Genomic DNA, 25,378 nt, shown 5'->3' on the forward strand with positions numbered 1-25,378 from the left:
TCCACATCTTCTCTGCCAGTTGATGAAAATATGCCTGACCTGTGTATAAAACTAAAGTGGCCAAAAACATTTTTTACTGCTTATGTCTTGTTATCCATATCCATAGGCAGGAGCTTCCAGATTCTCATTTTTTATATTATCTTTTATTTATCATCTTCCCACATATCCGTAGCTACCATAACAGAATCATTTTTGACACATTCTCCTAAATACTTCATTTTATTGCCCTCATAATTATGTTATTTCTGAACCAAATCAAATGTGAATACAGAGTTTGCAGCTATAGCCTTTGTTTTATCTTCATTAATTGTATATCTTGAAAAACAAAAAAAAAAAAGAATGTTCGATAACACTGAAGATCTCCTTTTCAAGTTTCATCAGGTACAAAATAAAATATGTAAATAATGCCAGCTTTTTTTGAATACTGTACAAGTCATATCCTTGAATTTCTGAGTCCCTTATTTTCTTTGCCAACAGTTCTAAATGTAATGCAAATAATAGAGGGGAAAGAGGACTCCCTTGCCTAGGTCCTCTCTTCAGACACAACGTAGTAGAAAGGAATCCCCACACTTTTATTTTTTTTATTCTGATCTTTCATATATTCTCCTAATTAACCTTATTATATTCTCCTAATTAACCTTATTATTGTATCAGGAAATGCAAATGCTTCTATTGTCCTACTCATAAAATCCTAGTTTACTCTGTTGAATGCTTTCTCTGTATTAAGACCCACGAACAACAGCTGTATTTTCTTACATTCTGCTTCCGTCTGGATCATCATTGTTCTGTTAATATTGTCAAATGTTTGTCTCCCCTCCACAAAACAACATTGGTCCATGTCTTTCAATGTTGGCAACACATTTGCCGTTCTTTTAGCCATTATAGACATAAAATTGAAATGGGCCTGTATGAAGCTGAAGCTGATCAGTCTTTACCGTCTATAGGTATACAGCCAAGACTGCTTTTTCACAGGATGTTGGTACTTTCCTCTCCTTTTAAAATTCTGTTAAACAAAACTTTCCAGATCTTTCGCACTTTCTTCCCTCCTAGCTTCCAGACTTCCATCAGAATGCCATCTGTTCATGGTGACTTTCCTACAGATTGGTTATAGATCGCCATTTTTATCTCCTCAGCTTCCATCTTAACTGTTAATTGTTGAGCCTCATCTACCTCTAAGCTTGGCATAAGGTTTCCATATTATTATGTACTCTAGTTTGGGTCTGATGTAACTTACAAGTAATGATTTCATAATTTCTGATTTCACAGTCTTTTTAAATCTTTTTATACAGGCTATATGTTTTATAGCCATCATTAGTTAATATGATCAGGAAGAAACTGAAAACCGGATCTATCCATATACCTAGGTTCTTAAATGTGTTGAATTTATGTTCATCCTTCACTCTATGTATCCCAAATCTCATATGCTTAGTCTTTGATGTATTTATCAATAAGTTATTCGCTGTGCCCAAATGGTCAGTTTAGTAATATTCTTTTACAGGCATGCCCTATCTTTAACAGACTTAATTGTGTTACCCATTTTCTAGTCATCAGCATACATACTATATAACACTCAGATGAAAAAGCTAGATTTGAAAGATACAACCTAAACAAATATGGAAATAGGGCAAAGCCCTGTGTGGACATCCTGACTATAAACTAGAATTGCATTTGTCCAGTTGCCTTTATCTGTGTGATTATTGCTGTGCCCTATATGTAAGCCATGCCTCTGTCTATCTTATCAAGGTTATACTTATTGATCAATATTTTGTGTATGACCCTGTCAAAGGCTGAAGCTAATTATATACAAATTAACCTACAGCACATTTTTTTTGCTGTTATGTTATATAGAACATCATATTACAGTAGATCTGTTTTCAATGTATGCGTGCTGATATATGGTTTCAAGTCCTAACCTGTCCAGTTCTGTTAATAATTTGTCCATAAAAACCTTGTCCATTATTTTTCAACAACAAGAAAGTAGCATCTGTACAACTTTGGGGTTGTCCTTTTCCCCTTTCCCTTAAAGGTGGGTTTAACAAGTGCAAGTCTCCAATGTTGATGTGTCTCTCCATACTTAAATGACCTAATGATGAACAGATATAATCGTACGGTAAGTTCATGCTAAAGTGTTCTCAGGTCATTACCAGTTCCATCTCCTCCCTGCGCTTTGTTTGGGTCGAGTTTGCATAGTTCTTTTTCCAAGAATACATTAAAGTCTGGAAAATTTTTGTGAATTTAATTTTGGAATACCTTTACTGCTGCTTCACTCCCCAGTCTTTTGTCTTGCTCTAGAATTTGGTTTAGTCTTCATTTATGGATCTTAGTTTTATCCGTTAATAATGAAGGATTTAAATTACCCTGTTTTGTGTTGCCATTGTTGTGCAAACAATTGAAATGAGTGAATGAGCACTTAATTGCAGTGCATCACTTGAATGAGCAGAAAAAGGCATGGAAATATTTACAAGCCACTAATTCTTTTCAAGCTTTGAAGCTTGAGTCGCACTTGAGGAATTTTGCTTCTGCACAATTAAGTTTGGTATCAGATAACTTTGGTGTCAGTTCTTTTGAAATGCTCCATTTTTTATGATATCCTGTTACCTCTGGCTGAGACCCACAAATGCGATTCAGTGGTGAAGCTGTTCTTTGAGGATCGAGAATTATGATTAATCATATAATTTTAATTGTGTTGCTCTTTTTATTTTCTTAATGTACAGGTTCTGTCAGAAAATAATATTTATCCTCGCACTCCACGGGTACATACAGAGCAAAAACTTGGTGGACTGGGTAAGCATATCAGGCTGCTTTTTTCATGCATTAGCATAATTGTCTTTACATTAAATGCTTGTGTATTTATGCATCACTGAATTCTACCTGTGCAGCATGGTATCCATGGGGTGATATGGTTCTCCAGCTTAACAATGCAAACATGTTTGCTGCTTGTAATCCTCATATATGGTTCATCTGTGTGCACAGCTACCCTATTTAGTAGTAATACACCACTGAATGCATACTTTGGTTATACTGACATTAGGGTTCCACATAGAATTCTTTTAAAGGTTTTATTCCATAATACTATTTTCTTTCTGTTTTTCACAATGATTTTATCAAAAAACAGAATCTTGCACATCACATTTAGACTTAAATAGCATTGGAAATTTCCAAGAAAAAAATAGCAAAAGTCTGTCACTTTGCTAAATACAGAATAATACACTGCTGTGTATCATTAGGCATGTATCAGTCCAAATGTGGGATACTAAAGAAACCCAGAAGTGAAGTTCAGGAGAGAATCCAGTATTACTATGTCTGACTTTGATTTGCAAATTCCAACACATATTTGATTTAATAGTTTGTTTAATTTTTATTTTATAATTAGAATGTCTTCAAAATTGAGAATTTTAAGCATTTTTTGATTTTGCTCACAGTAAGAAAAGCATTTGACAGCTTCTTTATCAGAGCATGAATTTCTAGGTAGGATACTATAATGTGGTTTCAGGATCATATTTATTGTATGTAAAAATGCCTGCTATTTATATTCAATTCATTTGTACTTGGTTACCTACTTTTGATTAAGCGCTTGTGTTAAAATTATATTGGTAAAGTCATTAAATATAATGTTATTGGCAGAGTCAAAAAAGCTTTGTTCATAGGTAAGTACTAGGGTAGCTGCCCATGTCAGCCATTGTAAGCCTAGACAATTTCACTTCCAAAGGTAAGAATCAAACTTTGCACCCTCTGTATGTGAGGTAAACACCTTAACCATTCTACCAACCTCTTTAATAGTTAAAGGATGTATAGAGCTTCACAGATGGTGCAGTGGTGAAACGATTAGCATTGTCACCTCACACCAAGAGGTTCTCCTATTCGATTCTCAGCTGGGGTGCCTTCTGTGTGGAATCTGCATGTCCTCCCTGTGTTCATGTAGGTTTCCTCCCACATTCCAAAGACATGCAGTAGGTGAATTAGACACTCTAAATTGGCCCTAGGTATGAGTGTATGTGTGCAAGTGTGTAGTACACTGAGGAGGGTTGGGCTTGGGGCTAGCAACCCGACCCATTAAAACCCGTAACCGCTATAGAAACAATGAATGTTGGAGAGGGGTCATTGCCCCATGTGCTGAAAAGCACAGTGTGGACGCGAGATAGCGAGAGAGCTAGAAATTCATATTATGCCTGGTATTTTCATTAACTCTTAGTGGTAAAGGACTTTGCTTCCATTACTATATAAATGTATTGTTCTAATTAGAGCGATTCAGTAGTAGGTGGATTGGACACTCCAAATTGGCCCTAGGTGTGTGTGTGTGCCTTCAGTGGAAGGTTGGGCGCCGAGCTGGCAACTCGACACTGTAAAACTCCACTGCCAATCATGAGCGGACAGGTGATCCGCTGTGGCGACCCCTAACGGCAAAAGCTGAAAGAAGAAGAGTAGTTCAGAATTTTGATTGCACACTTTGCATGTAAAGCAATGCAAAGATCAACTTGAAGTTGTTTAGAACCTATTTTATTCAAGCATAAATAACACTACGCAAGCAGTCTTGCTTAGTCACTGGACATTGAAACTTTATTTTCCTACTTTTCTGTATTGTAGTTCTTTAATGCAGAACATCCTTGAGAATTTTTTTTTTTTTTTTTTAGATAAGTAGTAATATGTCACTCCCTATCTTAATTTCAGGAAATTTAACATCTATGCCACTAGATTCTTCTTCTTCTTTGAATGATGTTTTTTTTCTTTCCCACTTCCCATTATTTGTTAATTTGCTAACTGTTAACAGGTTAAACAAGAAGGCAAACTCATTTGACTGGTACGTCCTGGCAGTTCAGGAAAGACAGCAGTTGCCGAAGTGAAAGAGTAAATGTGGGAGATGTTTGTCGAGGCCACATAGAATGATTTTTGGATGGCCTCACAAAGTGTCTGAGAACCATCTGGTTGCTTAGGGTGGAAGATGGGACATTACCTTGGCTGTTTTCAGCAAGGGTGCAGCAATTCTAGCCCCAACTTGGAAACATTTTTCCAGAGGCAGAAGAGATGGTGAAGAACTCCTGGAATTTGGTGGACATGCTTGTCTTTGTGGAGGCACTGCTAGAAGCAGCTGGTAGGTTTGAGTCCATTTTTGTAGATAACTTTATTGCAGCAGTTAATCAGTACTGGGGTGCAGTGCTATGGGAATGGATGAAATTTGGTTAAAAATGTTGACTGTGCTGGATAATGTTGGAGTGTGATGGTTAACCCTTGCTTTCATTGTTACATGGGAAATTAGGGCAGTGCATCTGGACTGGTAAACTGGAGTACTATTTGCGATTTTCAGAAAGTGGGACCAGGAAGATATGTTCCCAATCATAAGTTTGTGCTCTTCTGACTCCCTAGGAAAACCTGCATCATAGTGTTGGAAAGATGAGTGTCGTTGTCTCACAGTTGATCCTCTGATTTGGGAGGATAAATGTGGATTCTGTCTGAGCTCTAGAAGAGTCAATAACCTTTCTATCCTTGAATGGATATTGGAGTAGTTATGTCTTTCCTGCACCGAGAGGAGGTGCACAACTGTGCACTTTGTATTGTGTTTTGGGAAGTGCTGCAGCAGTACATGGTACTTGTATTTTTAGGGGAATTTGCATCTGCATTCTTTAGCTGTAACATTGTTTTTTTAAAGCAATGTAAATACTTAGTTAATTAGCCACATTTTAATTTTCACATACAGTGCAATCACTTTGCATGTGTACTTATTTCAGCACTGATCGTTGTTACAATCTAGTTATATGTTTAAATTATACTAATAAATTAGCTTCATATCAGACGGTCAGTGTTTACCTTTGTTAGATAACATGCTATTGTTAAACATGTAAATCCAAATATCACTGTCAACTATACTATGTAGTCTTAATCTCTGGGCCAATTTAGCATTGCACAAAAACAGTTAGATACAAATTAACAAATTTATGACATAATTTGAAATTAGGAATTATCTAGTGACCTTATTGTTTTATTTTCACTGTATTACAAATCCTAAATTTAAACCAGTGACTTCAGACCTGGTATTGCAGTTTACTTTATTAATTATATCATATTTGGTTGACAGCACAGATGAGTGATAAAACTGAATGTCAGTACAAATGTGTGACACACAAAATGAATGAATCACAAAACATTGACAACTTATCTCCCAGCCACAAAACCCCGATCAACCATAGTGTGTATAGTGGTATTGTTAGGAAAGGTATTTTAGTAACATAATGCATAAGGGCAGGGGTAGTAAGTTCACCAGGCTTGAGTAAGGTGGTGCAGGGGATGCGCTAAGCAGGACAGCAGAAGAAACTTTGGGAGAGAGAGAGAGAGGGAAAATACAAGAGAACATGAAGATGTCCAGCCAATATATGCATGGATTGTGAGAGAAAAGACCTGGGATGGTTAGCCATCATGTTTGGAGAGGGTGTGAGAGTGATACTGAATCGAAAAAGAGGAAGCGACAGTTAACCTGACACCCCTGACCTCATGTAGAAAATAGGTTAAAAGAGTGTGGGTGATTGATGATAATGTTGACCCTAACTTAATCCCATTAAGCGAAGCATCCTTTCTAATTCCATTGTGAATGAAGGTTTACTCTGATTGTCAATTTCTTTTCTGTCCAATCTTTTTTTTTTCTTCATGTTAAAAAGATGGTAGTTGATAATGAGACTTCTTTATTAGGTAGGTTACTATTTAGTAAACTTGCTTCTCTATGGGATACTGCTGACTCTCTGAAACACATGAGGTGAGACAAAACAGTTTTTATTTTTGAGTATATATTAGGAAGTTTAATGACTGGAAGATAGAATTTACATAGTTAAGGAAAGACTGAAAGCAACTGCAAACTTTGAGAACACAGACTTAGTATTTTAATATTCCGAAGGAAAGGTTAGGAAAAGCTATTTAACATAACATAAACAAACAGCAGTCTAGGTTTAAGACAACTGGAATGACAGCAGTTTCTATGAAGATTAATGCTGGGGCATGTGCCTGTAAAAGGTAACATCAAGTATAAACGATAGGGTTTCTGACTAGTTGAAGGTTATCAGGTTATAGAAACCCGCATATTTTCTTAGAATATAAAATGATTGATGTTCTTGAGGATCAGTTTAATCATATTTTTTCAAAGTTTTTCTTTGGATATCGGTAGGGACATGATAATTGTGATTATGTTGGAGATGAAATACCTGCTACAAAGATTTCATGGATAACATTTTATCTGATTATGTCATTTTGATTCATTACTCAACTGATGGGGTTGATTCTGAGACTCAGATCTAACTCTGCCGCTTCTACCAGATCATTGGATCATAAAACTCACTCCTCAGTTTACCTATAATGCTCCACCAACCTAACATACCCCAGATTTTATTTGCCACCTTTGAGTTTCAGTCACAGATTCCTAGTTCTCAAGCGATTTTTCTGCCATATTCTGAGTTTTCATTCTTTCTGGTGTTGAATCACTAAATTTTAAACATTCTTCTTCTTCCCTCCCATAATTTACTGTACTTAGCATTCTTTCCTCCTATTTAGTTCTAAGTTACCATTTTCAGTACTACTTTCATTACCATAGCTGGTATTCCTTTGTGCTGTTTTGAGTACTTTGCCTACCATTGTTGGTAGTTTCTCTTGTCTATCCTTTTTTATTCTTTCTCTATATAAAACAAAAATTTCTTGCTGTTAGTATAGATAGGTTGTTTTATTTGTAGCATAATTCTATCTCTTCTCTGCCTTTTTAGCTAAGAACTTCTACTTGTGTTTTCTTGTTAATTCCAGGCTTAAAATATTTGAAAAACCCTCTGGGTTTAAAAAATGTATTTCCTGTGGTCATAAGATCCCAAATTCTGATGCTCTTAGAGAATGTTTGCATTATTTGAGTCCGATACACTTCGATACTGATTGTGATATTTGCTCGGAATTTAATTCTAGGGCCTTGATTGACCACAAAAACAAGTTAATTTTGTGGGTCTCTTAACCTCAACATCTTCCTCATTGGTGGCTGGGACTGAAAACCCTTCAAAAAAGTCAGAAAAATCTGAAGGTGGCTCTCAGTCTAAGGACAAAGAGTTCTGGAAATGGTCTCCTGATTGCCCCTTAACTGCTGCTTCAGCTCCCTCAATGGAGCCCCCTACCAAGATTCAGAAAAAGTCAGATCCATCGGTCTTAGATCTGATAGCTTGAAGTTCAAGGTCTCCACAAAGCCATACCCCTCTGCTTCCATCAGATCCTATTTCTTCCAGGCTTACCTCCCCTGTTCCTAGAAGAGTCACTTCAAAGGCATTCTAGGCCTTCTTCCACTGTATCCTGTGTTCAGTCCTCCAGAAGCAGATGTGGACAGGATGCTTAAGTTCCTTGGGGCACAGATACAGATGCATTTATATCACGTTATCGAAAGATGAAAATAGTGAATGCTATTTCATCAAACCTAAAATATCTAAATCACATAATATCGAACATTCTGAACAGCGATTTTTTCCTTCGAAAAAAATTCCCTATTCCAAAATACATACACACAACACAAGCACACCTAAAAAACATCAATACACACTCACACTTATAATCCTACAACTAACCCTACACTAAACTCTACATACACTACTATCTATCCACTTACCTTAACCCAAACCCTAACACTAAAGTCCGTCACTATCGCACACTCACCTAACCCGCCCCTAACTTTAATTCATCTAACCCGCGCCCTAACCCTAACTCACCTCACCCTCGCCCTAACCCTAATTCACCTAACCCGCGCCCTAATCCTAACAACCACACAATCGCACACTTACCTGAACCCGACCCTTAAATTTCCACCACAGCGCTGAAAATAGCGAAGCCACAGAACCGGCCAACCGAATTCTTTCCCTAGGAAAGTATTCTGTGTTCTACAGCTTCGCTATTTTTAGCGTTCGCTCAAAACGGGTCAGTATTAGAACATTCAAAGTTTTAAAACTTCGATGTTCTGATATAGACCCATACAGATGGGGCTTCTCCCAAATCTGAATCCCTGCAGACCTGAGAGCCGATGATTGTCCACTTCCCCTTTGGCATCTCCTTCTATGATCTGTCCTGTTTTTGAGCAATCGGATCTGAGATACTTGGGAGTGTCTGTCTCAGATCAGTAGAATGTTCGCTCTTCAACTTTGATGGTTCCAACTGTCTCGGTACCAGTCAGAACTTATTGTCCAGAACCAAGGATCGCCTTGAGTTCCACCGGTGTATCGTAACTGGAGACCTCCCGGGGTTGATGCTTCTGTGCTGGTTCCCAGGGGCAGGGTTCGGCATCGATTATTTTGGAGCTGTCCATGCCCCTTGGTGTCTCAGCATTCATAAGCTTGACCCAGGCTTCTGTTTTGCAGGTGGCTTTCTCGGTCTGGGGTTGACCACCGTTCAGGGTGAGTCTATTTTGGTTCTAGGTTCCCATCCCTCTATGGGGGGTGGCAGCTTTCCAGATCATTGAGAAGGCTTTGACCATTGTGGATACCCAGTCCTTGCTATCTCTGTCGGGCCAAACTTCATCCCTAGCTTCTTGATCGGAGCTCCCTCCAGTCTCATCCCTGGGACAGGGGGCACCAAAGCCACAGGAATGACCTACCTTGGTGGTTTCCTCTTTGGATACTTCCCTAGACCATCCCACCGAGGACGTTCCTGTGAAGAAAAAGTGCTAGAGGAAGTACACAACAATTGGTCAAGTTTCTGGTGTCATTCTAAGGGGATCCAGTACTGTCTGCTTGGGATGACATGACTGACAGACCTCGATGCTTTGCCAGAGATGGCCTGCATTTGTCACCCCTGGGTTTCCGGGTACTGGCTAAGGCTCTTGCCACCCTGTTGTGCCTTTTTTAGGAGGTGTTCCAAAGATCGAATTAGTAACAGCTATAACTAAATGTAATCTGAGGGTCATGCTGCTCAACGCTTTAAGTCTAAATTTCAAGATGCACTCGCTTGAAGCACTCCGCAAAGTGCAGAACATCGACATTTGTGCTGTAACAGAGACCTGGTTTAAAGCAGCAAAAAGCACCCCTGCTTTACCAAGCTATAACTCATTCCACACCTTTCGGCCCAAGAACATGGACCGAAGCTCCAAAGGTGGTGGTGTCTCCATATTCATAAAGGATATGCACACCTCCAGACTAGTAGCCCAGCATAACGCAGCTGAGATATTCCAGGTACAACTAACATTGGGTAAGACGGAGATTCAGGTCATGGCCTGCTATAAGTCCCCAGCCATGTCCCAAGACTCTCACTCCACATTCCTAAGCACCCTGGAAACTATTAAGATCCAACCCAACACTCTCATACTAGGTGGCTTCAACTAGCCTTCCATCAACTAGGAAAACTACTCATGCACCAATGCACTGGCCCAGCACTTCCTGGAATTCATCAATTCCAATGACCTGGACCATCTTCTTCTTACCCTCACTAGAAGAAGCAACATCCTTGACCTGATTATTATTAACATGGGCAACCATTGGTCTACACCAATAGTCAGTTCCTCCCTGGTTAGATTCGACCACAAACTAATCACCATGGATATCCATAGCTCACCCATATCCATCGCAAAGGTATGCACTATGAAAAACTTCTCCAAAGCTGACTTTGGACTCCTATAAACAGAGGTTGCTAACTTCATGGCACCCATGCCAATGGAAAATAGAAGCATGACTGTTGAGTCATACACCAATGCACTGTACAAACATGTACATAAATGCATGGAGCTAGCCATACCCAACAGAAGCAAGATGCTCTCCTCCAAAAAAAAAAAAAAGGAAGCCAAATCTGGTGGTCCCCTGCCATTAATAAACTCTACAACAGAAGGAATAAACTGTTCCTGAAAAAGGTGAGGTCCCAAGACTGGAAAAATTCCTTTATTAGCCTCAACAAAAAGTTGAGATCCCTCATCAAAACCTCCGAAGCCAGCTATGAAGGCCGAATTGCGGCAGACACTAAAAACAACCACAAAGCCTTTCACAGTTATATCAGGAATCTCCTCGGCAGTACCCATATTTGCTCTGCGTTACTGCACAATGCTACCTCCTATACTGACCCAACAGATATTGCCAGCATACTGGCTGACAGATTCAGTTTCAACTTTACCCCCCCCCCCCCCCCCCAAAAAAAAAGACCAATCTCAATACTGGAAGAATGCCAGACACCCAGCATTACTGCAGCACAGATTAAAGCTGCATTTCCAAGGCCAGTGGGACCCAAAAATATCCCTGGCTTTGTTCTACATGAATTACAAAGTGAACTGGCACCACATCTGTGTACACTGTTCAATCACAGCCTCACCTCAGGCTTTGTCCCTTCCGAATGGAGCACTGCTACAGTCATCCTCTCCACAAAGGTTGAGCGACTACAGACCCTGGGAGTTATCGCCCAATTAGCCTGACTAGTCTGATATGCAAAGCTATGGAATGCATCATCATGGACCTAATAAACAAGGATATAGGGAATCTCCAAACTCTGGATCCTACACAGTTTGGTTTTGTGAAGGGTAGATCATGCCTGCTCAACTTGCTTGACGACTTTGAGTCAGTCACCAGTGCTGTGGATGAAGGCAAGGTGGTTCATACAGCCTACCTTGATCTGGCCAAGGCCTTTGTTACCATTCCCCACTCAGGAATCAATAAGCTAGGCATCAACCCCTATATCACTAAGTGGGTTGCAAACTGGCTTACAGATAGAACCCACAGTGTGAAAGTAGCTGACTCCAATTCAGACTGCCAGCCAGTCATGAGTAGAGTCCCACAGGGTTCGGTCCTGGGTCTCCTCTCCTGTTCGGTATCTACTTCTCTGATGTCCAGACCAACACAAAGGAACTCTGGCTGACAACGTTCGCAGACTATTGCAAGTTGGGAGCTATTATTAACTCCCCATGTAATGTTGAGATCCTACAGAAAGGCCTCAATGACACTGACTGGTGTCAGAACTATGGCCTTAAGCTCAATGCCAAAAAATGTCGTCATCCCCCTTAGGAAAAGCCCGGTTCCCTTGAATTACCACATTGATGGTAGTCCACTGAACACAGAAAGCGTTATAAGAGATCTGGGAACACAGGTTTACAGCAGCCTCTTTTTTGACTAGCCAGTTGCCACTGTGGTCAGAAAGTCCTTCTATGTGGCATTACTAAGGGTTTTGCATCCAGGAAGAAAGAGGTCATTGTCTCCCTCTACTCTTCCCTCATTAGGGCAATCATCGAGTACAATGCCCCATTTGGCAAGTACCTCACTAGATACCTGCAACAACTGGAGAGGCCGCAAAAGTATCTCACAAAGGGGATCCTAGGCCTTAAACACTTGTCCTATATGGACAGACTCAAAAAACTTCAACTATTCTCTGTCTCATATCACTTACTTAGAGGCGATCTCTGCTTGACATACAAAGCCATGTCTGACCCAGCTCTATTACAAATGCCACATATAAAGAAATCCCAATCCCTCCGCACCACACACTCCAGAGACCTCAGCCTCATTACCACAATCAACAGAACATGCTGGAGGGACAGGTTCATAACCCAGAGACTGCCCATGCTATGGAATAGACTTCCCATACATGTCAAGCAGAGCACCTCACTGGCCCTCTTCAAGAGAAATCTTGAGTGGCTGGGAAATAAAAAGTTTACCCTGGGGATCACTCCAGTGGCTCTACTTGACAGAGGCACTAGGAACTAATGGGTGGCACAATGCCAGGGTAATCCTATGGACTAGGCTTGTAAAGGCTCCAGGGCCATTAGCCTAGTACACACCTGTGAACCTATAAGAGAATCCTACTATCCATCCTCCTAACAAGGAATCTAGGACTATAGATAGGTTTGGGAAGCACGTTAACGCGTCATCAACCTTCGCTCTCAGGTCTTTGAATTATATGGCGCACTTCACTAGACTACAGAGAGATCTAATCAAAGAACTTTCAGATACTCTTGCACGAGCAGTAGCTGAAGAGGTTCAAGACCAAGTTACCTCTCAGCTCGCAACCCGTAAATTTATTTCCAACTCATCCATGAGACTTATCGCTCATGCAGCTGAAGGGACAAGAACAGTGGGTTCAGGCGTAGCCATCAGGAGACACGCCTGGATGTGCTTGTGTGACTTTGTGGAGCCATTTAAATCTTTCATCAACCCTTCGTTTAACGGATCATCCCTGTTTGGACCCAAAGTGAAAGATATACTAGCCAAGTGTGAGAAAGAGGGGAAGACCCTTTCTACCGTGGGCATACGCGTCTCCACTCTTCAACAGCCCTGTTCTAGGAATCAGAGAATTGGGAGGCTGCTGTTCAAAAAGTCCCAAGGGCCTTTCCAGGACTCACGCAGCAAAGACTTCTCCCAGGGCAGAGGGGGAGGTAATATTGGAAGATGCCATTCCAGATGCAAAATTAGCCCGCAGAAACAGGGGTCCAGGGATTCTTTCTCTGGTAACTCCTACCATCGCTCCTGAATGGAGGGGGCCGATTGCCTTCCTCTGGAGGCAGTCGGGGGGGGGGGGATTATTCCTGCACCAATCTGCCTGGCTACAAATGAGTGCAGTGGATCATTTCCAGAGGTTACGTCATTCCCCTTATAACCAATATGAAAATACAAAAAATACTCCCAGACGTTCCAGTCACAAGGAGGCAGCAGTCTTAGAAATCCAAAAACTGTTAGACAAAAGAGTTATTCAAGAAGTACCCCCCCCCCCCGGACCAGAAAGGATCTGGATTTTACTCGAGATTTTTTTTAGTGCCCAAAAAGACAGGGGACTGGAGGCCCATTTTGAATCTCAGCCAATTCAACAAGACGGTTCAACAAACCAAGTTCCGGATGGTCCCGGTGTAGTCAATCCTTCCGTTCTTGGAAAGCGATGATTGGATGTGCTCAATATATCTTCAGGATGCGTATTGCCACATAAAAATGGACAAATGCTCCAGAAGATTTCTGCGCTTACGGCTGGGAGCCAATCATCATAAGTTCAGAGCACTGCCCTGTGGTCTCACCACAGCCCGCAGGGTGTTTACCAAATGCATGGCAGTGGTAGCAGCTCATCTCAGACTGCTGAGGTTTCAAGTTTTTCTTTATCTCGATGACTGTTTCCTCACTGCTGCCACTAGGTGTCAACTCCTAAGGGAAAGAGATTGCACCCTTCATCTTTGTACTACCTTAGGCATCACAGTAAACTTCAAAAAGTCACAGCTAGAACCCACTCAACAGTTAGAATTTATCAGAGCAAGATTAAACACCATGACGGGAATAGCATCACTCCTGTTAGAAAGACTCCAGAAAATCAGATCATAAGTAAAACACATTATCCAGAACAGAAGTTTCAGCAAGGATCATTCTGCAAGCCATAGGTCCATGGCAGCCTCTCTTACTTTAGTTCCCCATAGTTGGGTATCACATGCAGATTCTTCAGTGACTTCTAGCCTCCCAGTGGTCATTAATGAATCAACCCATGTCCTATCACATCTTGATCCCCAATCATTACAAGCAAGACCTGTTGTGGTGGAATCAGTCCAATGACATCCTTTCAGGCCATCCATTTCTCCTTCCACAGGCCCAGGCCATAGTGATCACGGATGCTTCCCAGATAGGTTGGGGAGGGCATTATCTGGGAAGGACAGTCCAAGATGGGTGGTACAAAATGGAGGCCAATTTGCACATTAATGTTGTACAGATGAGGGCAGTGCTCCTAGCGTTGCAAGCATTTCAGGATACCCTCACCTTTGGAACTGTGGTAATTCAAACAGACAACATGTCAGTAGTCTGGTATATCGAAAACAAGGGGGGACCAGATTTTATCCTCTTTGTCTAGAAGCCTTCAGAGTTTGGCAATGGGCGATTTCTTCCAACTGCTTTTTAACAGCAATGCAAATTCCTGGAAGGTCCAGCGGGATAGCGGACAAGCTGAGCAGAACTATCCTGTTGCCTCACTAGTGGTCTCTCAATCCGACAGTGGTGGAAGAAATTTTCCGTCACTGGGGCCAACCTTGCTGCGACCTGTTTGCATCCCCCCTAAACAACAAGTGCAGCAGTTGCTTTGCCCTAATCCCCCCTCAGGGAGAGTCACCCAGAGATGCTGTTCTCCATAACTGGACCCCCCGGTCTTCTTTATGCCTTTCCTCTAACTCCTCTGATAAGTCAGTTTCTAAAGAAAGCCAAGAGATCGAAGAACACAGTAATCCTCATTGCCCCATTTTGGCCTAGACAGGTGTGGTTTCCATACATTTGGCCTCATCTACTTCGGAAACCTTGGATTCAGAAGGAAAGGTCCATGGGAATCTCCACCATCTCAAGCTCACTGCATGGCTTCTCCAATTCCCATGATTGACAGGCTTTCATCTTTTAAATCACCAGTACGACAGATCATTCTAGCTCATCAGAAGCCTTCATCTAGAAAATGGTATCATAGTAAATGGGAAAAATTCGCCAGATGGACTCTTGCCGAAGACATTGACTCTTATTCAGCTCCTGTGGATAAGGTTCTACAATTTTTGATCTATCTTTATCAGTCTGGCTTTTCAGCCTCTACCATTAGATTACACTTAGCTACGATGTCCAACTTTCATACTGGATTTTTGATGGATCTACTCTGATATCCCATAAACTGTGTAAGGCCTTTTTAAAAAGAACCCATATGCTAAGGCCACCCTTTAAAGAACCCAGTGCCCCATGGAATTTACCCTTGGTCCTTCATTGCCTCACCTTATCCCTTTTTGAACCATCGGCTACATGTGAATTAAAATGCTTGATCTGGAAGACTGTGTTTTTAATACTGAGCACCTCTTCCAGAAGAGTGTCAGAAATTCAAGCCTTGTCCTGTAAACCCCCATCTGATATTTCATAAGGACAGGGTTTCTCTCAGGACTGATCTTTCTTTTTTACTGAAGGTTGCTTCGGAACCTTACACCTACCAGTCTTTTTCCCTAATTTCCCCAATAAGGGGGAATACTGCCTACACTTCTTAGATGTCCCTAGACAATTGTGTTTTTACCTTCACAGAAAAAAAGATATCAGGGAATCAGACCACATGTTTTTTTGCTTTTTCCTCACTTTTGCTAGGTACTTTTGTTGTTTGTAATTCAAAGGGGCTTCCACCACCACTTCCTGTGAAAGCTCATTTGATGAGAGCTGTTGAGGCTTCTGCAGTTTTACATGCCCGAACTTCTTTAGATGACATTTGTGCAGCAGCTACATGGGCATCTGCTCATACCTTTGTCACTCATTACAAATTGGACCAGGTTGGTAGGGGACATACATCTTTCGACTCAGTGGTCCTCCGGAATATCCTCCCAAGATTCAAGTAGCTAGGGTCTCTGTCCCACAGTCAAGGATTACATGAAGATTGACAACTTAGTTATGTCTTACCATAACGTTCCGTCTGTCTTGTCAATCTTCATTAATCCTTGAAATCCCCTCCCTCCTTCCCCCTGCCTGAGACTCTCAGTAGACCGAATATTCCTAAAGACTGATTTCATAGTAGGGACACAGATTTGGTCTCTTATCTGTTGCTTCTTGTTAGTCTGTCATTATTATAGGCAAACTCGATCTGAGGTAATCTAGAGAGGAGCATTATGGGTAAAGCCTACCTCAAGAGTTTGAAAGGTGCTCGCTGAAATAAATGGCTGAGTCGGTTCCGAGGCTTGGAACCGAGCTCACAGTCAAGGATTAGTGAAGATCGACAACACAGATGGAATGTTATGGTAAGACATAACTTCTTTTTTTCTTTCCAAATTTCTCTAATAAAGGAGAATACACGCTCCATCTTTTCAATATACACAGGCAAATTCAATTCTGTCTCCATCAGACCAAAGACTGACCGATTGTTTGTATCCTTTTCACTGAACAGATTGGGCAGGGCAGTTTATAAAGTAACCTTAGCCAAATGGTTAACTGATTGCATATCCTTGTCTACAGCCAAAGAGGGTTGCCTAAGCCCCCCTAGAGCACATTCCACAAGGCCTATGGCCAACTCTTTGTCTTTATGGTCAAGAACATCAATAGATGACATTTGTGCTGCTGCCCCTTGGTCCAAAGCTCATACCTTTATTGCTCATTACAAGTTGGATTTGGTGTCTAGGAACAGACATGTCTTTATCTCCTTAGTACTCAAAAATATCCTTCCATAAGGACCACCTAAGGTTCATCTAGCTGAGGACTCTGTCTGATTAGTTGAGGAATGAATGAATATGACATAATCAGATACAAAAGTTATGTACTCACCGTAATGACGCATCTGTGTTGTCCATTTTCATTCTTCGTCAACTTCCCACTGTCCCAACCCCCTTTCCTTTACTCCTGTAGAGACCTTAATGATAATACTTTGGGAACTTTTGTTCCTTGTTTGACCTGCAGTTCTATCTATATTATCTCTGCTTTTTTAAAATTCTTAGGCGGTTGCGGTGGTGCAGCGGTTAGCGTTGCCGTCTCACAGCAAGAGGTTCTCCAGTTCGATTCTCAGCTGGGGTGCCTTCTGTGCAGAGTCTGCATGTCCTCCCTGTGGTCGCGTGAGTTTCCTCTCACATCCCAAAGACATGCAGTAGGTGGATTGGATAAAATTGGCCCTAGGTGTGTGTGTGTGCCTTCTGTGGAAGGTTGGGCGCCGGGCTAGCAACTCGACACTGTAAAACCCCACTGCCAATCATGAGCGGACAGATGATCCGCTGTGGCGACCCCTAACCGGGAAAAAGCCGAAAGAAGAAGATAGTATTGACCATGGATTAATCAGGACAGCAAACTCAATCTGAGATATGTTAGGTTAGTTTGGCTTTATGGATAAAGGAAGGGAACTTGAGAGTTGGATCCAAGAATCTGGATAAAGCAGTCAAGTCAGATCTAAGATCCATCACATGACTAAGAGAGAAAATGGGCAACACAGATGCATCATTATGGTGAGTACATAACTTTTGTTTACGTCAACATAGTGAATGTGTGTTTGTTTGAAAAGAAAAAGACACTGATGCTTTCTAGATTTTCTGCTAGACAGTATATTTAGACACTTAAAGTGATGCTGTAGGTCATTTGCCATAACTAATAAAGATAGTGTCCCAAGGGGATCTTTATTTTGCCATTATAAATCTATGGGTTGACATTTTTGTTGTGAGGTTGGGCATATTAAAACTAGTGTAAAAAAAACGTGTGGGGCATGGGAACAGTCGTGTTTTTGATTATATTTGGTGCAGACAGGTGAGACACTTTAAGAAGGACTGCTCTTCAAATGCAGGAAAGAAATTTTCAACTGTTACTGCTCTTTAAATGCAGGAAAGAAATTTTCAACTGTTATACACGATGATACATAAACCCGCGGTGGTGGTGCTGCGGTAGCGTTGTCACCTCACAGTAAGACGCTGTCCGGTTCGATTCTCAGCTAAAGCGTCTTCTGCATGGAGACATGCGTGAATGGGAGTACCTTCGTTGAAGGTTGTGTGTCAGGGCTGGTAACGCGGCACGTAAAAATCAAGTACCAATCATTAGCGGACCAGAGTTCCGCTGTGGCGACCCCTAACCGGGAAAAGCCGAAAGACACAAACATGATACATGAGAGAAGAAGAACTGGATTTGGGTATAAATGAAACTGCATTGCAAAAGCAGTAATAAATAAGCTGTTTTGTAAGCATGATCAGATAAAAATGCAGAAAGAAAAGAGGAAAGAAATGAAGAAAATAACAGCACCATTGGAGAAAGAATTTCAGGAATATAAAGTGTAAGTGTTCAAAATAAGTGATTGGTCATGGGTCTGTATTATATGAACGAAAGTTCATATAAGCGAACGCTCTAATGAGTGAAAATTCCGGACATTGAGGTGCATGTTGTGCGATTGCAGTACAGTGAAGAGTGGGGGTTTTGCCCTTTCCTCACTGTAGTGCAATCTCGGAGTTGGAATATATATTTAGTGGGGTGTGGGGGGTGCAGCCCCCCAAAATATTGTTTTCGATGTCCGTGATTTTTGCTCATTGAGTGTTCGCTTATACGAACTTTCATTCACATAATATAGACCCATTGGTCATTATAATCTTTAAAACTAAATGTAACAGCATCTAGAATTCAATAAGAAGATGCATTGACTTCTTTGATTATAAAAACAGAAAATAGTAATTTCTTTTTTGTACAGGATGTTACATTTTTTATGAAAGAGTAAAATGTCAGCTAATTTGTCGTGGGAAGAATGATATTGTCTTTTGACTTAAAAAAATGCACTGTTATGGTCATTTTATAATGAAAAGGAATTGATTTTGTATCAAATAAAATTGTGTAGTAGTAATTCCAGGACAGATGTTAATATATGATTCTGTGACTAAAGGGACCGTTATAATTTGATGTACAGTTTTTATGCTCCTACAAAGGTTAAGAAATGTATAGAATGTTTTACTGATTTTAAGTATTATTGAATGCCATTATTGCTTGTGGATGAGACTTTAGTTGTTGTTTAGATCATTGCTGTCAATCAGTGAGGGACAAATTTCAACAGAATCAGGACCAATACATAAATAATCAGGAACACTTTCTAAACATGTGTACTGTTAACTTGACACACTTCTAGAATAGGAGAATATGAAGTGTACTTTTTTTTCTCAAGTAAAAGAAGTCTATAACTCTTCATTATTGTCATTTGTTAAGTGTATTTCACCACGTTTTTTGCAAAAGTCATCATTTTTAGGAGGGATTAATAGAGAAAGAGCTAACATTTCAGTCAAAATCAGGGACATCCCTGAAAATTAGGGACAGTTGAGAGGTGTGATTTAGATAACAGTTATAAAAAGAAACAAGTGGAAATGAGAAAAATATGGAATGTTATGTATAGGGTAAAACTGAAAGTGAAGATGCATATTCACTGCAAGCACTGATATGTAGTAGAATTCTGGGATAAATTCAAGGTGGAAGTAAATATGTATGAATTTTAGATCTTGAAACTGCTTTCATGCTGATAAGAGAAATGTGAAGTGTAATGGGGTTATGGTATGCTATGAAGTTAATGGAGTAAGAACAAAGATTAAGAGGAACAGTACATTTTTAAGAGATTGTTTGATGATCATTTAAGATGGCAGGATGTGTATGAAAATGGTGGGAAGTATATAAAATAAAGGTGAATTTGGAGTTTCTGTACTTGACAATGTAGTGGAAAGATACCAAAGAGGAAGACTACATGGAATGGGTAGAGGTTTAAAAATTTTGTAGGGAAGATGAGGCTTGAGTGAACAAAATGGAAAAAAAAAAAATAAAATTTTAACTGTCATTGTTAGGAAAATCTTATAGTTTGTGGATTTTGTTGAATTTATTGGAGTTTGTTAGTTATGTGTTAGGTTTGGACATAAACTTCCCTTATTGGATGCCCACGCAATGTGTTTGTATTGTCTGGGACCACTTCATCTCTAAGAAGATTGCTCTATTTGCCATGGGTTCTACCCCAGGGCTTTTGTTGAGCGTAAAAATAAACTTATTTTAAAGTGCTTATAACCCTCAGCATTTGAAGAGGCTGTATCTGGAGATAAACCTCCTAAAACAAAAACCTTGTCTCCAAAATCTTCAACTTCTACGGCTTTAGAACCATCTAAAAAGAGATCTGACCTCACCCTTGGATCAGACAAATAAAACACTGATTGGTCTTACTTCTTCAGATCCGAGAAAAAACATATTGCATCCAACAGCTTCTAGTCCTTCTACCTGAATTCAACTATCCAGAACTAAATATTCAACTTCGGCGGCTCTATAGAATCCCCTCCCCGTTTAGAAAGACCTAGGTCCCCTTCTGTTGTCTCCATTCATTCTGTCAGAAGTTTGACAGAGGAAGATGTGGAAAGAGTGGTAAGGACAATTCTCTCGGCGTAGGGTCAGATGGTTGTCTTACCAGCTCCTATTCTTTCAGGTCAGATCATCTATTATTCTGCTACACCCCCACCACAAGTTCCTCCTATAACTCCTTTAGCTGTCTCAGACTCTATGGATCTGAGCCTTCTGGCTCAGGTTCCAAGATTGTAATATCCGAAGCTTATTGTGAGTGCTCTGGTCCCATCGGATATAGAGAGCTCTCAGAGGCAAAGCTTTCCTGTCGGATCTGATGTGTTTTAGTCAACTCCAAAACTTTCGGAGCCGTCTCTGCACCTAGTAGCCTGGGCAATGGATAGCTGGGCTCCGGCTTCCACCTCAGAGAGATTACCTTTGGAGCAGGGGAAGTCTGTGATCTAGAAGCTTATCTTTTTGGATCTGATGTCTTCCTTTTCTCTGGGGTGGTCTGCATTTAAGGCTGTGAAGAGGGTTTTCTCTGCCTCGGCAGAACGGATGGATCCATCCCCCTTGGATGCCAAGTCTTTTACCTTGATGTTACTGCTCTCAGAGCCTGATCACTCCTTGCCACAGGGGCAATGAGTCCGAGACCCCCAGGCTTCCCAACAGGGTATGTCCATATCTTCCAATTCCTTCCCATTGCATCTGACTGAGGGGTTCCTTCGGAAGGAGAGACGTGCAAGAAGAAGCACTTGGACTCCCCATAGGAGTCCGTCACAGAAGATACAGACTTTGATGAAGGTGAAGGGTCCCCACGGTCACCTCCTGAAGATGTCATGTTTGGTGACATCCTCGAGATCCTAAAGCAGAGAGGTGGCTGGATGCCCAGCAACCCTTCATCCAAGGAGTCTTTACTCCTGGAGGCTTTTGATACAAGCCTGTCTACCTCCTGGGTTACTCCACTCATCAATGAACTTGAGTTAATCTCTCGGCAGGTGTGGAAGGAACCCAACAGAGCCGAACCAATGCCTTTGAGACCAGACAAGATTGACACCATCTTTGGACAGTTTTGGGGTAAGGGTGTGACCGATGATTCCATGGTCATGGCTGCGGCCACCAAAAAGGAACATGCTGAAGAGAGTTCCAGTGTTCATCCCCCTAACAAGGAGTCTAGGGTGATGGACAGATTTGGGAAGAGTGTCTATGCTTCAGCGACCTTCACCTTAAGGTCACTGAATTATTTGACACATTTTACAAGATTGCAGAGGGATTTGATTAAGGAACTATCAAACACCCTCTTTGGATCCTTCTCTGCAGAGGTCCAATCATCCATGACTTTTCAGTTGGCTACCCTGCAATCTATTTTGAATTCATCCATGAAGCTAATTTTGAATGTAGTCGAAGTAACCTCAACGGCAGCGGGTTTAGGCATTTCCATTAGGAGACATGCTTGGATGCCCTTATGTGATTTTGCAGAGCCCTTCAAGGCATTGTTTATCAGTGTTCCTTTTGACGGCATTTTTCTGTTTGGCACCAAAATGATGGATACATTATTCAGGTGTGAGAAGGATGAAAAGACCCTATATGGTGTATGTTTTTCGACCCCTCAAAGATCCTTTTATAGGAATTAATGAGGTGGTCAGAAGATGTGGTTCTAGAAATCCCAGGGTCCTTTCCAGGACTCATGTGTGGAGGTAGTTCCCCCAGGGACAGAGGATGGAACTCCAATGGTTGGCTCCACCCCTGTGGCAAAGGTGGCTCATAAACCAGGGGTCCAGAGATTCATTCTTTGACAGACCTTACCAGCACTCCTGAAAAGAGGCCCAGTTGCCCACCTCTGGAGGCAATCGAGGTAGATTATCCCTGCACCAGAGAGCCTGGCTAGACATAAATATACTTGGGTGCAGAAGATTATATAATACCCTTTTCCCTTCCACCTCCAATCTCAAGAAAAATCCTTGATGTTCCACCCAATCAGAGGGAATTAGCAGCAATTCAAATACAAAAGCTGCTAGAAAAGAGAGTCATCCAAGAGGTCCCGCCAGACCAGATTGAATCCGGAACTTACTCAAGGTTCTTTTTAGTGCCAAAATAAATGGGTCTGGGGACCAATTTCGGATCTCAGCAATTTAAACAGGTCAGTTTAAAGCACCAAGTTTTAAATGGTCACAGTTCAACCCATTCTCCCTTTTCTGGGCAAGAATGACTGGATGTGCCCGATAGACCTTCAGGATGTGTACTGTCACATAAAGATGAACAGATGATCCAGAAGGTACTTGTGCTTCTGTCTGGGAGCCAGTCATTACCAGCTCAGAGTTCTGCCCTTGGCCTCACCACAGCCCCCAGGGAGTTCACCAAATGTATGGCAGTAGTAGCAGCTCATTTGAGGCTGCAGGAATTCTGGGTGTTTCCATATCTAGAAGACTGGCTCATTACCACCCCGACAAGGCATCAATTACTAAAGGAAAGACATCAGGTTCTCCAGATGTGTTCTCATTTGGAGATGATCATAAACTACAACAAGTCTCAACTGGAACTAACTCAGGATTTGGAATTCATATGAGCACTGTTCAACAGAAAGTCAATGATAGCATCACTGCCTCCCTCAAGGGTTCAAAGTATAAGATCACAGGTCAGAAAAATAATCTACAGTACCAAGATATCAGCCTGCTTGGTCCTTCAAGCTCTAGGATCAATGTCGGTGACAATAACACTAGTGCCTTTAGACAGATTTTACATGAGGATTCTACAGTAGATGCTAGCAATGCAGTGGTTGATTGTTTATCAATCCATGTCAACTCTGATACGAGTCACTCACATATGCAAGAGAGATTTTAGGTGGTGGATTCAATCAGTTCAGGTTCTACAAGGCCATCCATTTGTTCCCCCTCAGTCCAAGGCCATAGTGACCACGGTCGCTTCCCAGTGTGGATGGGACATTTTTTGCGGAAAACAGTCTAAAGAATTTGGTCCCCTGAAGAGGCCAGCTTGCATATCAGTGTCCTAGATATTAGAGCAGTGCTTTTAGCATTGCAGGCCCTTCAGGATTCTATCTCTCTGGGGACATTTGCAATTGAAACGGACAGTATGTCAGTAGTTTAGTACATCACAAACAAGCAGGGACCATATCTTACCTCTTATGCCAAGAAGCACTCAGAGTGTGGCAATGGGCGATCTCGTCCAACCCCTTTCTTATAGCAATGCACATTCCGGGGAAGTCCAATGTGAGAGCAGACAGCTGAGCAGGTCCATTCTTCTACCTCACGAATGGTCTCTCAACAAGAACGTGACGGAAATGTTTTCCATCAGTGGGGCCAGCCTTGCTGTGATATTTTTGCTTCTCCCTTAAACAACAAATGTAGCTACTACTTTGCCGTAATCCTCCCACAGGGGGAATCACCGAGGGATCATTACTTCACAATTAGCTCCTCAATGTACTTTATGCCTACCCACTAATCCCGCTAATTCCAAATTCTTACAGAAAGCTATGTTGAACAGCAAAGTCATCCTCATTGCACCCTACTGGTCTTGACAGTTGTGATTTCCCTTCCTTTGGCCTCACTTACTTCACCAACCTTGGATTCTGGATTCAATTTCAGACCTCCTGCCTCATCTGACAGGCATGATCCATTCAGACATATCAGACCTCAAGCTTACCACCTGGTTTCTCCAATTCTGTTACTAGCCAGACAACCTGTGCTGTCTTCCCCTGTCTGACATGTGCTTTTATCTTCACATAAACCTTCGACACGTAAAGTCTATTCCAGTAAATGGAAACGATTTGTGCATTGGGCACACCAAAATCAGGCTGAACCTTTTTTATCTCCTCTACATAACATCCTTGAATTTTTGGTCCTGTTTTGTAAAGAAGGAGCAAGTTCCTCAACCACTGAGTTCAGTTAGCAGCAATATCAAACTTTCATATTGGATTTGAAGATTACTCAGTAGCCTCTTATAAGCTGTGCAGAGCTTTCCTGAGAGGCATTCTGCTTGTAAGACTCCATTTAAAGACCCTACTCCCCCATGGGACCTCAGTCTGGTACTGCAGGCACTTACACATTCTCCTGTTGAATCAGCAGCTAATTGTGACCTTAAATATCTTACTTGGAGAATGTTTTTTCCAGTAGTCATTACACGTACTAGACAAATTTCAGAAATCCAAGCATTGCCTTCAAAACCTCAATGTTTGATTTTTCACAAAGATAGAGGCACATTACAAAAATGCATCCTTGCATCCAAGGGTTTTGTCAGAATCCAATATCAATCAATCCATTAATTTGCCAGTTTTCTTCCCCAGATGTGCTAGCAAAGGTGAATACATGCTAGATTTATCAGACTTTCACAGACAATTACATTTTTATCTACATATAAAACAAAACCACGCAGATGAAATTGCCAGTATATTTGACCAAAACCAACTTGGAAAGCAATTCACTGGGTCTACACCATAAGCTCCATACCTCCACAGGAATAACAGGACCACAATTCTTATGAGCACACTTTATTCCAAACAAAGTTAAGCGTTTTCGTCTCCCTCACCAAAACAGAGACTTCTTTAGAACTAAATTATTATTCCCATAAGCACCTCTTATATTATAGATGTCATTTACATTCTAGTTAATTAATTTTTAAGGGGAATTCTAATGTCCTAAAAATTCTAGGGAACGAGCCGAACTTTGTTTACAAGCTGA

At 41.2% G+C, this 25,378-nt stretch overlaps 1 protein-coding gene across 1 annotated transcript in view; it reads left to right on the top strand.

Annotated features, from left to right (window-relative positions):
* Window positions 1-25,378, top strand: part of PPIP5K2 (diphosphoinositol pentakisphosphate kinase 2) — a 3,486,936-nt gene that overhangs the window by 2,790,955 nt on the left and 670,603 nt on the right. Inside the window, 1 exon segment of the mRNA XM_044063880.1 lies at window positions 2,715-2,784. Within this exon segment, the coding sequence (XP_043919815.1) occupies window positions 2,715-2,784 (70 nt within the window).

Source organism: Protopterus annectens, chromosome 2.part2 (assembly GCF_019279795.1).
Source record: "Protopterus annectens isolate FY-2018-M chromosome 2.part2, PAN1.0, whole genome shotgun sequence".
NCBI classification, from domain to species: domain Eukaryota; kingdom Metazoa; phylum Chordata; order Ceratodontiformes; family Protopteridae; genus Protopterus; species Protopterus annectens.